This window comes from Tenrec ecaudatus, chromosome 1 (genome assembly GCF_050624435.1).
Source record: "Tenrec ecaudatus isolate mTenEca1 chromosome 1, mTenEca1.hap1, whole genome shotgun sequence".
Classification (NCBI taxonomy): Eukaryota; Metazoa; Chordata; class Mammalia; order Afrosoricida; family Tenrecidae; genus Tenrec; species Tenrec ecaudatus.
In genome coordinates, this window is record NC_134530.1 from 26,846,305 (window position 1) to 26,860,611 (window position 14,307).

At 57.8% G+C, this 14,307-nt stretch overlaps 1 protein-coding gene across 3 annotated transcripts in view; it reads left to right on the forward strand.

The window, feature by feature from the left end:
• The window catches only part of PRDM16 (PR/SET domain 16), a 379,959-nt gene that overhangs the window by 183,661 nt on the left and 181,991 nt on the right, over positions 1 to 14,307 (forward strand). For all 3 annotated transcript variants that reach the window (XM_075550289.1, XM_075550278.1, XM_075550299.1), the window contains exon 3: positions 9,168 to 9,218. In XM_075550289.1, the coding sequence (XP_075406404.1) occupies positions 9,168 to 9,218 (51 nt within the window). The remainder of the gene's footprint in view (positions 1 to 9,167; positions 9,219 to 14,307) is intronic.

The following is a 14,307-nucleotide window of genomic DNA, read 5'->3' on the forward strand; positions in this document are numbered from 1 at the left end:
TAGGGAGGGGGGCGGTGCTGCAAAAGCAGATGCCTACACTTTATCCTGGATTGTGAACGGTAGTCAAACATTTGTAATGCCAGCAGGGGGGCACGGAATGACTTTTTTCCCCCCTTGAGCAACTGGCAGTAGGCCAAATAAGTAAGGGACCCTGTGTAGAGGCGGTGGCAGCCCTCTCCTCACCTACCCCTGCATCCCAGCAAACGTACTCATTAGAGAACAAAGCCCCTGCGCGGTGCCAATTGTCGGAGTCCTCGCTGCTAGTCAACAGACTTCAGAAGCAAGGTCTGGAGGTCTGCACCTGAGAAACAGCCCCTGGAAGTCTGTGTGGCATGCCGTTCCCCTCTGACACATGTGGAGGTGCCCTGGGCAGGGGTCCACTGACGAATACGAGGAGGTAGCCGCAGTCTCCTGGCCCCGGCTCTGCCAGGAACCGAGAATGGCCCCGAGGGATGAAAGGGAATGCTGAGTGGGCTTCTCGGGGTCCACAAGGCACCCCCAGGAAAAGAGGGAAGCTGCTGCATGTCCCCATCCACCTGACCTGCGCACTAGTTGAAACCTTGCCTGAGCAGGGTGGGAGGGATGGAGAAAGCCCTTAGAGAATGTGACCTCGAAGGGAGAAGACTGGAGAGATGGGGGCCATGGGGATACTCATGCATCCACTCCATCATTCTGCAAAAGGGAGCCATCGATGTGTGTTAGTGCTGCAGCTGCTATAGAGATCCCACAAGGGAGTGTCTTCCAGGAACAGACATTTATTTTCTCACAGTTTCAAAACTCAAACTGCCATCGAGTGGCTTCCGACTCACAGTGATGCTCTAAGGGCAGGGCAGAAGGACCCCTGTGGGTTTCTGAGACTGGGTAACTCATCTTTTTCCTGAGGAGCGGCCGGCTGGCTGGTGGTTCCCAAACTGCTGGCTTTGCCATTCGCAGCCCCGATGTGTAAGCACGATGCCAGTTTAGGAGGCTGTAAAGCCAGATCTAGGCACCAGCTTTAGGAGACAGCTTGCTCTCTGTTGTCTCTGGGCTGGTCCTCGTCTCGGGCTCCCCAGGGCGCTTCTCTGCTCCCTTTGGAGGGCTCCAGGCACCCCGTCTTGCACTGTCGCTGCCTCTCCTGCCTGGTTTCCACCCAGCTAGGACTTCAGAACCATGGCAAAGAAACTCCAGTTCCCCAAAGGGATTGCATCCACCGGGCTAGGGCCCCAGCACATAGGGGCGATGGTACAATTCAATCCCTAACAGTATGTGTGGGTACAGAGCAGGCTGGTGGCACCGGGCAAGGGGTCCAGGCAAAGATGTCCGTGCAGTGCAGGCAGGCCCGGAGCTGCCTGCAAGGCAAGGGTGTCTGGGTCACGTGGAAGGGCAGACGCGGTAGCCCAGGACGTGGGTTTGTGTGAGTCCAGCTGCCAGGGAAACGCCGGTGTCCTTGTATGGAGCAGATCATCGGGCATGCGGTTGGGCCTGGTGGCCTCTCTGTGGTCACCTGAGCAGAGCACGAAGCCCTGGACGTTGAGGGAAAGTTAAGAGAGAGTGCTGGGCCGATAGCAGGACCTTGCCCTGGGGCCCTGGGAGTTCGTTGCCTGGGTTTTCTTGTTGGCTGCTTTGGGGCCATTCCAAGTCACGGTGACCCCGTGACCCCACGTGTGCCAGGTGGCGCTGCTCACTGGGATTTCCGGTTGGGACTTCTCTTCTGAGGCGCCGCCTCCCCAGCAGGGCAGGGATCACCAACCTGTTACTCAGGACTCTGTGGCCTGCTCGATGTAGGTGGGACACACACGCTCTGGAAGCAGGACTCCGCCGGCACCCACACAGGCTCGCTGTCCTCCTGGTGGCCTTCTGTGTGGGGTTCTCTGAGAGGAGCTCATAGGGGACTGAGAGTCCTGGGGAAGGGGGGTGAGGAGCTGGAGGGGGCGTGGGGGGCTGAGGATGTCAAACCCAGAGGGGGCTTGTCTCTGTGTCGGGGACGGGCCCTCCTCGGAGCCGACGTCGTTTTTTTCTCTTGCCGTACTTGACTGTGTAAATATTTTTCTTAGGAATAAAGAGAGAGCCTCCATTCATTGGGTAGGTAGCACTTGAAAGAACTGAGAAGTATCTGTTTAGGCATAAAAGCTAAAAACAGAGTCTAAGGCGCCTTACCAAAAAAAAAAAAAAACCCATCATTTCTGCAGCTCAAACCTGGCCAAGCCGGGCTTTTCTAATGCAAAAAATAAATAAATATCACCCCGCTCCCAGTTCAGCGCTCAAGAGTTTGTGTCAACACCATCGGAGCCTTTGCTCTGAGAGCCAGGGCCCACGGCTGGGGACTAGCCGCCTTTCATAGGGCATGTCCCAGCTGCCAGTGGGACACCGCCCAGCCCAGCGCCAGAGAGCAGGGCTGCCAGGGGGGGCACCAGGGAGTGCCCCTCCACGGGGAGAGTCCTGGCGGGGCTTCAGGTGTGAGTCTGAGTCGGAAGGGTTGCCATGTGGCTTCTTCCAGCCGGATGACCGCCCCCCCCTTACCCACCCCCAAGAGCCTCCAGTCCCTACAGACCCCAAGCCCAGCACTGAGAGGCCCACACTTGACCGCATCTCTGCCACTCTCTGCAGCCATTTGCCCTCTGTCCGAGCTGCTGTCTCCTGCCTCTGCAGATGAGCTCAGTGTACATCTTGGTGCATCCGGCGAGGTGGTGAAGGAGCTCAGGGACCGTGGTGCCTGGACAGCCCCTGACACTTGGTTGTGGCTCGGTGCTGCCACGTTGGTTCCGGAGTCACGTCTCGACCTGAAGCAGAACAGAACGAAACCGTGCCCGGACCTGCGCCACCCTCCCCGCGGGCATTATCTGTGAGCTCATTGTCACAGCTCCCCTGACCATCCAGCTCGCTACAGGGGCATCCTCATTTTGGGGGACCCTCCACTTAGCCACCTAAGACACACCGTCTTCTCCCCCGGTGTTACCCACCGCCCTCGTCACGGTCATCACCACCCGTTGGCATCGCCCTCTGTGATCCCCGAGGGCAGGGCAGCACCGGCATCGGGGAACTGGGCCGCCGTCCTGCGGACACTTGGTTTGGAAAGAGGGTGAAAGAATGAGGCTTGTTCTGGAAAATCTTCCCAGCAGAGAGGAGGCACCTGGGAGGCTGTGGGCATCCCTTTCCTAAGAGAAAATTAAGTCTGAAAAAATGACACTTCAGCTCATGAAACTCGTGTAACCCCTATGGGTGTCCCGGGAGATCTGGCTCTACAGGGCTTTCAATGACACTGCTGGATCCCAGCACCTCTGAGTGGACTCCAGCCTCCTGCCTGTCCACTGAGCGCGTGAGCCATGCACAAACACACATGGCCATTGGGTCCTGTTTTGTGGGGTCTGACACACTCCGGTCTTGAGCCCTTCTGTTCAGGCTCAGTCCCCAGCAGAACCTTGCAGCCCCCTGCAGCCCCCAGGATCTCCCACAGACCAGCAATGCAAAGCTCAGACCCAGGGCAGCATGTGAGGGGTGGCCAGCATCCACTGGGACCCTAGCTCCCTCTCTTATTTCAATCTGTGTGGCCGGCGCAGACAACCCTTCCCTGCCCCCCTCGCGATGCCCCTTTAATGTCATCCTTTAGAGGGGGGGCTTGGGATCCGTTTCTGACATCTCTGTGTGCAGTGAAGTTACTGCCCAGGGTCCAGTGGAGAGACTAGGCTTCGGCGGAGCAGACTCGGGCTCACAGATTAAGAGCAGGAGGCCCACCACCATGATGTTGGATGACCCGGCCAGCTCTGTGCCCTTCCGCTCACACCGGCACGCACCGGGCTGAATGGCGCTACCCAGTGACGGAGCCTCCACAGCATTTCCGCCCGTGGGACAGTTTCGGAGGCTTTAGTAACCGACTATTTTGAAGGGAGAGAGACCTTCTGGGATCCATTTGGGACACCAGACAGAAAGTTTAGCCCCCGTCAGAGGACGGGTGGGGTGGGGTGGGGGCCTGCCAGAACTCCAGAGCTGTGAGCATATGAGATGCTTCTGTGTGTGTGTCGATTCTTGGCTGATTTTTCCAAGAACAGAGGGTATTTATTTTAAGAGTCAAAGAAAGATGTTTTGACCAACTCCACTTAGCTAAATCCTGGCACCGATACCCGAGAGAGAAACCAAACGCTGGAGGTCAAACCTCTCTCTCTCTTTTTTTTATTTCTTTTTGGCGAAAATGCTTCATCAAAATACACCTAATACGTCTCCTGGAGTCCGGGGCTTGGGGCTTCCCAGGCTGCTGCGGGCGGCTGGAGAGCTTGTTGGGAGGACGCCGAGGGTTAAGCTGGCAAAATAAAGAGGTTGTTCAGCTCCGCGTCGGTGGCAGGCTGTGGCAAGGAGAAGACCGAGGCCAGGAGACTCCAGAAAGGGCCCAGCGGTGTTTCCAGCGAGGTCAGCAGTGGGTAAAGAGGCAGCAGGGCCTGCCAAAGGGACTGTGAAGGCAGGCAGGCAGGCCGGCAGGCCAGCCGAGCAACAGCCAGCGGAGACTCTAGAGCGCAGCTCAGATGGTCCCTCTGCAGGAGAAGCTTCTTTGTCCCCAGGCATCCTGCGAGGGGGGCACCCAGGGCACGTGGCTGTGGTTAGCTGCCATGAAGACACACCTGGCCCGTGTCACGGAAGGGACTAAGCAGCCGTCTTCCTCGTGGTCAGTGCACACAGGCTCACTGCCTTGGCCACGGTGGGACGGCCTTCCCACGTCGCGGCTCTGTGGGCTGCCGGCCACGAGGTTGGCGGTTCCCCGGCATGAAGATGAAGCTGTCTGCTCCCTTAGAGGGTTACAGGCTCAAAAACCCTAAGCAGATGGGGGCTCCGTGGATCAAGAAATGCCTCCATGCCAGGCGTAGCCTGCTTTCCAATGCCATGTCAGACGAACATTTTGTTACAATCTCTGGGGTTGACGTGGGATAAATTCTGGAAACAGGTCACCAGGCCTTGCTTCCTAGTCTGTCTCGGTGTGGATGTTCCCTTGAAGCCTGTCTACTGCGGGGGACCCCCCTGGTATTTGAAATAGTAGTTGCACCGCTCCCAGAACCCTAGCACTAGGCAAGCCACCACCACTGCGGTGTGACAAACTGGCAGATGGGCATAGGTGGTGGGCACGGGGTCATTGTTGTTTGGTGCCCGAGATAGTGCCAACTCGCAGAGACCCTCTGCACAACTGGGTGAATCACTGCCCGGTCCTGTGCCATCCTCACAATTGTCCTCACGTCTGAGCCCATCGATGCAGCCATGGGACCAGCCCATCTTGCCAAAGGTCTTCTTTTTTATGATGCCCCTCCGCTTTATCGAGCGTGATGTCCTTCACCCTTTGGTGGTGGACGTGGGGTGAACTTAATGCCCTCCCCTTTGCATCCTACCTGGGCTGGGACACAATGGAGTACAGAGGTTCGCCCCCAGCCCCCTATGACCCTGCAACCATGCTTCCCCATAACTCAAAACACCCTCACCAGCCCATGCCCCCACAGGAACCAAGTGACAGTCCTCAGGGGACAAATGGCATGAAGGGGAGCCACGGCCCTGACAGCTTGCCCTTGGGCTGCCCCCTCGTGCAGCTGGGGAACACCCCTCATATGATGCCTTTCCTGGGGTGGTTTGAGTGTCTGTCCCTATACCTCCATCAGGGAGCAGGCTCCCGGGGGGAGGGAGAGTGACCATCCTTGTCTCCAGCAGAGGACGGGCTCCCTGGAGGTGTGCACTGCACCTGGGGGCTGCCAGGACCCTTCCAGAATGGAGAGACGGACCTCAGGTCTGGATTGAAGCTGTGTCTGCTGACACCTGTAGGGGACTCCTCACTCCTGTACCTGAGCAGGCAATCCCATTCAGGACAAGGGTTTCAGGAGGGCAGAGGCATGCGCGGTGGACCCCAAGCCCGGGCACTTCTGGGCGGGCAGCCTGGGGAGCAGCAGAGAGGAGCGTGTCCCAGCGGGGCTGTTTCCTCCACTAACGGGGTGCACTGTGTTGTTCTGATAGCAACCTGTGTGCAACAGCACAAAGCATCACTCGCTCCGGGGCCATCCTCACAATTGTTCTTAGGTTTGAGCCTGGCACTGCAGCCCCCGTCTTGACCCATCGTCTTGCTCGACTTTACCCACATAGGGGTGGGGGCGATTAGACACCCAGAATGGTCTCTTCACACAGTCAGCCCAGGAGGTTCCGCTGATCACTCTCTGCCACTGAGTCGACGCTGACTCGCAGTGACCCTAGGGGACAGGGCAGAGACTGTCACTCCTTAGGGCAGTAGAAAACTTCCTCTTTCCGCTGCAGAGTGGCTGGTGGTTTTGAACTGCGGGCTTTGTGGTTAGCAGCCCAACTCGGAACCACTATGCCACCAGGGCTCCGTGGAGGAAACTTGGCATCTGAATTCAGCATGCCGGCTCCAGGGGCAGGCACCGGAGGAAGAACTTTATCTCATCTGCTTCTGCCTCCTGGTCCTCGGAGGTGGGTCCCGGCACCACTAAGCCCCTGAGCTGCTCCTCTAGTTTGTTCCGTCCCTTTGCTGTCTCCGGAGAGTTGACCTTGACACCCTACCCTAATGCTGCCTCACCCACAGAGCAGACAGCCTCCTCTCAAAGGGGCTGAAACCACCACAAGCTTCATGACTGTTTCCTCCCACCTGGCCCCGCGCCATCCTCGTAATGGTGAGGGTGAGTCCGTGGCTGTAGACATGGTGTCCACCCATCTGGTTGAGGGCCATCCTCGTTTCCTCTGTCCCGCTATGCCACCAGGCACCGGTCTCTCCTGACGACGTGTCCAAAGTATGTGGCATGAAGTCTCGCTATCCCTGCCTCTGAGGAGCACGCTGGCTGTACCTCTTCTGAGACACAGCTGTCTGCTCTTTGGGGAGCCCCTGGTAGTTTCCATGTTCTTCCTCAGCACCGTAATCCCAATGCAGCGGTTCTGGGGAGGTGCCACAGATGCCAGCCCTGACCCTGCAGTCAAACTCAGCCTTCATTCTGTCCACAGGGGCCCGGCCCTTGGCGATGGCCCCACCCACTCTCCTCTGGAGCCCCCTCTCCCTGGCTGTCCCCTTCTCCTCTTCCGCTTACAGACACTTTCCAATCCGCCGCTTCAGAAGCTATGGACAGAAACATGAAATCCCTCATTGGGCAGAAGTCCCCGCTTTGAGCGCGTTGGCTGTGTGCTGTGCCAGCTGGGTCGAGCCAGTGGCCGCGTTCTGGGGATACGATGTCAAGGCAGGGGCGGTGGTCGGGTGGGTGGAAGGAGGTAGAACTGAACCCCCCCAGGGCTCGGCAGCATGCCCCCACTCACTTCTAAATCTTACATCCAGTTTTGGTTTCTCTCCTTATGAAAATGGCTTGTTTGCCCAGGGGACCCATTTTGGAAGCCCTTGGGGTCCCCCCTTGGGACTCCCCCTTGATGAAGAGCCCCGAGAGTCTGTAGGAGGGTGGGCAATAACCCAGCTGCTGTGAGTAGACAGACTCCTGGGACCCCAGTCAGTATCAGAGTAGATGTGTGCTCCACTGGGGTCTCCGTGGCTAGGTTGTTTAGGGCGAATAGACAGCCAGGCCTTTCTCCCGAGGTGCCCATGTGAGAGCCTGGACATCCAGCACTCTGACTGGCAGAGAGCGTGCTGCCTGCCCGGCCGCCCAGGGACTCCTTTAGAAAAGGCAGGCAAAATGCTCTGCCCCCCTGAGCCAAGCCAGGGGAAGCATGAGTGACAAGCCTCAGGGCAGGAGAGCGGCAGCCTTCTTGGTGTGTTCTCTCCTCACTGCCCTAAATTTCTGGGATGAGGAGGCAGGGGAGGGTACAGAGGGAAAGGTAGGAATCACAGGTGCACCCCCAGAGCCCCCTGGGTGGGGGGCCCTTGTCCGTGATGCTGTGCTCCATGGCGCCCCTGCTGATGGGCAGGAGCTGGGTCCCTCTGAGGACAAGCCTCCACCCTCCCCGGACTCCAGGGCGTCACTCACGAGAAAGTGAAAAAAGGGCCACTTTGGGCTTGCCCCAAAGGCAGAGCAGAGAAGAGGCCCCACCACCTCCCATGGCCACAACCACACCTTCTGGGAGCTTTAGCCACCCCCATCCCTGCTCTGGGTCTCTCCCCTATCTTTTGCCCCTGGGACATGGGGTGAATGCAGTGCTTGCCTGGGCCGGCCCCACTGAGGTTGGCAGCCCTGTGAGGGCAGGAACCATGTCTCAAATGGCTCACCACTGCCCCCCACCCCCAGGGCTGTGCAGGACAAGGCACAGAAAGAAGCATGGGAGGGGGTGGAACAGGACAGTGTCTCCACCTTGCTAAGGCACCCCAGCTCCAAGCTGTGAGCTGTGCCACCCCTGGGTGCAGGAACTTCTACATGCACACTGCCCGAGTCACCGGGGGAAATTCAGAGGGAAGAATGACACGGCCCACTGTCCATGTCACAGCACCTCTGCTGCTTCCCACTGAGTCATGTTGGCTGCATGCAATACATACAACCCTCACCAAGACGCCTCCGGGGGCATCCCTCACCCAGGTGCCAGTCCACAGAAGCAGCCCTCCTCTGAAACGGCAGCCATGAAATCCACTGTGCGTCCAGGGAGGTCTTGCCCCTGGAAGGGCGCTAATATGTTGTTCTTGGCCATTGTCATGTCAACCCCAGCTCTGGGCCACCTCGTGCGTAACAGAAGGAACGTAGCTGGGTCCCGCACCCTCCTCACGCCCCTTGGTGTGGCTGAGCCCACGCCTGAGGCCATTGCGTCAGCCCTCACTTTAGCTGGCCTCTCCTCTGCCAGTCATGATGTCCTTTTGGAGCGATTAGCCTTTCCTGGTGACCTGTCCAGGGTAAGAGATGTAAAGTCCTCAGCAGTGAGGCGACCCTGCTGAAGCCAAGGATCCCGGCCTAAACAGAATGCCTTAGTTCATGTTGCGCAGACCCTCCCAGGTCTTAAGGAGCCCGGATGGCATACTAGGTAGCTGCTGACTACAAGGTCAACCGTTCAATCCCACCAACCCCTCTGTGGGAGCAAGGTGAGGCTGTGTGCTGCCGTCGAGACTCACAGCCTGGGAAACCCATGGGGCAGCTCTGCTCTGTGAGTCAGGAGTGACCGGATGGCAGTGGGCTTGAGCTTGACCAGGTCTTAGCCCGAGGGTCTCAGAGAACCTTCTGGGCCGGCCCCACAATGGGTAACTCACCTGAGAGCGTTTGTCAGACACTGACGCCCCTCTTGAACTCCTTTTGCAGCAAATCATGACGGATTCCGAAGTGTCGTCGCAGGAAGGCTGCATCAAAAAGGTAGGAGACAGTCCAGCACCTCCTTCTCGCCCCGCCCCTTTCGCATCCCGGCCGGATGGCTCAGCAGTTTCCAAAGGAGTGCGGCCATTGTGCAGTGGTGCACTGCCGCCGTCAGTGAGGGTGCGTGGGTGCGGTGCCACCAGTCTGGGAGCATTGGGTGACCCGCAGACCAGCGCGTCCGAGGGTCTGGGTCTTTATGGGTGAGCAGGTCAGGGGTCCTTTCTATGGGCAGCCACGCCCTCATGGTGGGGGCGTCCCCGTGGGAATGCTGTCGGTCACGCGCAGGCTGGATTTATCTCACTGTCTTCACTGGAACAAGGGGAGAACCTGCGGAGCCAAAGGTCCCACAGAGCCGCTTGCCCCACGATGAGCTTTCAAAGACGGCTGGGTGTGGTGCTAATGAAGCAACCATGAGCGGGCGAGACGAGATGTCCACATTGTCTGTGGCTGTGCTGATGGATGGTGGGCAATAGCTGGCCGACAAACATTACCTCTAAAGGGTCCAGCGGACAACCGAGGCACAGAAAGTGCACACACACCCTCCGAGAGAGCACATAAACGTGCACATGCATGCGGACCTGCATGTCCACACCAGTCTATACACCTGAAGAAAGAATCCAATTCAGAACCCACTCACCAGGTAGAACTCAGCTGCTAAGGCATGTGCATAACACACTCACTCACACACTCATGCACGCACTCCCATGCACACTCGCACACCCATGCACACACACGCACGCACTTTCTTCCACATACATGCACACACACACGCTCTCTCTCTCACAGACTATTCCTTTGGATTCTGCAGTGCATTTAAGATGCTCTCAGTGTGTTGGGTTGGACGCATTGCCAAGATCAGCAGGGAATGCCCCGCAGGCAGCAGGAAGTCCTAGGCAGTACCCTGACTCCTCTCTGGAGCCACGATCACCCCTGGATTTTGTCATACAGACCATATACTCCAGGGTCACCCCCAGTCCTTCGAGTAGGACGCCCAGAGCAGGGTGCCCTAGTCATCTTTGCCCTGGAACTTCCAGGAAGGTCTGTTCTGTGTCTGAGGGCTTTGTACATAGCAGAGCAATCGTGAGGGAGGGACCCGCTTCTGCCCACCAGGACAAGCCCCCAGACAGCTAGTGCAGAGGAGACCGTGCAGAGGGTAGATTGTCTGAGACTGAAGGGAGCCCCAGCAAGACATTTTACTTCCTCCTGCTTATGACCCTGCAGCTATGTATGACGTTCCAGTGGCCCTCCGTCTGGGAAGATGGTGGAGCCAGGGGTCCAGTTCCCCATCCCCGCTGCCCGGGCCACCCTTGGCCTTGGCTATTCTCTTGTCCAGTGCTCCCTTGCAGGTGATGCACGCAAATTGCCCTGCAGCAACTCCTGGCCTGCAAGTACCTCCCCCAAAGTAAAGTGTAGCAAGCCGTGCAGCTGCTCTGCACAGAAGGGTGGGATCTTCAGTCCCATGACAGAGGCCAGAAGTCAGTGCCTGTCTCTGGCCTAGCACCGTGGACAGTGAGGCCCTCACCTTCTCACCGCGGCTATGCAAACAGTGTGCTGTTAGGCCCGGAGTTGGATGTTGCTTCTGCTCCCCATGAGTGGATTGCGGGCACTGTCCAGCGGGTGTCTGTTTATGTTCGTCCCTTGAGAACCTGTGGTCACCCTGGGCACAGTTGCGCAACCTCTGGCACAATCCTGTGCCATCTTCACAATCATTGGGGTGCTCCTGAGTCTGTGCTGTGACTGCTGGGTAACCGGAGTGCCATGACCACATGGTGGTGGCAGGCCGCGGTGGTGGACCATGGTACAAAAGCTTGAGGCACCTGGTAAAGGGTTCGAGGCTCTTTCAGGGATGGTGAAGCAGTAAGAAGGCTCCTTGAAGCCAAGGAGAAAGATGACCGAAGTGAGCCTCTGAGCTGTGGAGCGGCTTAGCCTGTGTGTAGACATGAGCTGCCCTCAGGAGGTCTGGCAGCCACACAGCGGAGAATTCGGCCATTGTGCTGTGCGGGAGACCAGCAGAGACTTTACATCAAGATTCTCACTGTCCTTGAGCCAGTGCTGAGTCTTAGTGACCCTTCAGCCCCAAATAGAGCCGAACCCATGGGGCTTCTCTTCATAGAAACAGGCGTCCCATGCAGACCCACACCTGGACAAAGGAAGGTTTCTCCCCGGTGGCCGTGGGAGAGAGGGTGGGGGTGCTGCCCAAAGACAAGGATGTGGGGCCCAGGCTGACCAAGTGATAAAGCCTCCAGCTGATCTTCTTCCCAAACAAAAGCCCTCACTTACAAAGAGGTGTGTGTGTGTGTGTGTGTGTGTGTGTGTGAACCGCAAAACCTGTCTTCCAGAAACCAGTGTCTGCATGCATGTGCTGTGGAAGGGCTCAGAAAACCCAAACCAAACTCACCGCCATAGAGTCGGTTCTGGCTCCATGAAGCGATAGGGTGCCGTAGAGCCGCCCTCTGCAAGTTTCCCAGGCTGTGGGTCTTGGTGGGGTCTCATAGAGCAGCTGCAGATTTGAAGTACTGATCTTGAAGTTAGCAGCCCCCAGTGCATAATCCACTCTGCCACCAGGGCTGCTTATTGGAGGACCACTTCCATGAAACCCTTGGGGGTGGGACCCAGGCCTTCTGGTGCACGGTCTCGTGGTTGGGGCTTTGTGGGTGTCGGCAGTGTGGACCTGCGCTGACTCATACGATGGGTCAGGGCTCTGGCCACAAGGAGCCCTGATGAGCCATCTTGGAGGGGTCCCACCTTCAAGAGGAGGACCTCCACTCTCCACCTTCCTCCGATCCGGAAGCATACCCATGCTTAATCAGTGCATGGAATCAGGGTGACTGACGCATGGGGGGGTCAAATAGGTAGAATTTGGGGGAGTCTCAGTGAAACTTCCTAAAGATTGGAGAAACAGGATGCTGGGGTGGAGGAGGTGCTAATGACAGCAGCTCTTCAGTTTGTAAGTGAGGGGGTCCGGGTCAGACAGCGGGGCAGTGGAGCCTGGAGTGTGGCCCCGGGATTAGAATCCGGGATGGTGTACCCAGGCTGACAGTCCGGGAAGGCGCAGCTGGGCTGAGGCCGAGGCCGTGATTGCATAGGGTCTGTAACCCGTGGGCAGCACTGGGCCTGGTCTCACCCAGGCCTACCCCTCCCTTCACTCTATGCTTCTCTTCCCCGCTTCCCTTAGCCCCTTGGTCCTCTTGCCCCCTTGCCTGCTTCTCCTCACACCTGAATGGACCATTTCACCACCCCCATGCAACAACCCCCCTGACGCCTGTCCCTGGAGCCCCATCCCCTCAGTTGCAGTCTCTCATGCCTTGTACCCCTCACCCCTCCCTACCCCCTCCGCCGTGCACCCTCCCACATCCACCAAGCACTTCCACCACTTGAGCCCCCTCTATCCCACATCCCCTGCACCCCATGCACCTCCTCCACCCATCAGTCTCCCCTGGCCCCTCTCCTGGTCCTCCTCGCTTCCCTATGTCCCCACTGCCCTCCACTCCCATACCCCTGTCCCTGAAGCTACCCTCACCTCTGCCACCCCCCTGCCCAACTCCATACCCATCCCCCCTGCTCCCTTCTGAGCTCTGGCCCTGGGGCGTGCAGCAGTGCCGGACCCCACCCCTTGTGCCTGTCCCCACCGTGTGCCCCCATGCAGCTCTGTCAGAATGCGGCAGGCTTGTCCCCAAAAGTCACTGCGGCCTCTGGCTGGTCTTCCGTTGCCCTGCTCTTGCCGTGGTGCCGGGACCTCTGGGACCAACCCTCCATTTACTCTGTTTACTTAGCGGGAAAGCCCGGGGCTCCATGAGAGCAAACATCTGCAGGAGATAATCTAGCCGGTGTCCATCCATCACTCGGGCACCCGGCTCCCTGGAGAGCCGCCGGAGCCCGTAATAAAAAGGCCGGGCGAAGAGGCTTTGGGGACGAATAAAGAGGCCTGTTAAGGGCGGCTGGAAATGGATGGAAGACATTATTAAGGCTCAATGGCCGTCTTATCAAAATCCAATAGGATAGACATTTGGCAAAAGGCTTAAATTTATTCTTTGACTTTCTGGAGGGCTTGAATTTATCCGGTAACAAGAGTGCCGTCCACCCAGGGAGATGGTATCGACGCAAAGAATTCTGATTCAATCTCTGTGGTGCCCCGGCAGCCTTTGCCTTTGTCCCACGTTATCTTGTTTTCTCTGCCCCCCTCTCAAGGAAGGGTGGCGAGTTAATCCAGTGCACCCGGGCCCGAGCGCAAGACACGAGAAGGGACCCTTTCCTCCTTTGGTTTTCTTTATTTCCTGGCCTCCTCCCTGCTTAGCAAGCAAATAGGCAAACTGAGGATGTGCAGCCGATAGGTCTAGGACTGGGGACCTGAGAAAGATGCCTTTCCTGAAGCGCTCTCTCTCTCTCTCTCTCTCTCTCTCTCTCTCTCTTACACACACACACACACACACACACACACACACACACACAACCACCTCAGTGCTCAGGGCGAGGGGTGGTGGGGGCGGCCAGTTTCAAAGCAAAGTCACAAATAAATGGAGCTAATAAAGTCATGCCGCCGGAGAGGGGACGGGCGATGGGTTCATAAATCTCCCCGTGTTATTACTACGTACAAAATGCTACAGGTCATAAAAGCCATCCGATGGCCAGCCCCGCACTGTCCCTACAGAGTGATGGATGGGTAATTATGATAATTTGTGAAATGATGATTAGGATATTAGAGCAATGGCGTGCTCCACTGGGAGCTTGCGAGGATGCTGTCTGTAGGCTGGCCCTGGAGACATGGCCCCTGGCCCAAGAAGCTCAAAGGTCTCCTTGATGACTCCTATCAGGACTAGAATAGAGGTGCTAAACAGGGCGTGGAGTGCTGGGGGGGGGGGTGTCTGGGAATAGGAACCCAGCCAGCTCTGAGGGGTCAGAGAGCGTAGGCTGGGGCTCACGGCCTTTTAGGCAACGATGCCTGGACAGGGCCACCCACTGACACTGGGGTCTGTGTCGGCAGTGACTGAACCGTGACTCGTGACTCGCAGGGATGATGCTGGGCCTTGCTGTGGTGGGTGGTGCTTGGCAAGTCACGGCTGCTGCAGGCTTTATTTGTTTTGTATTGTCT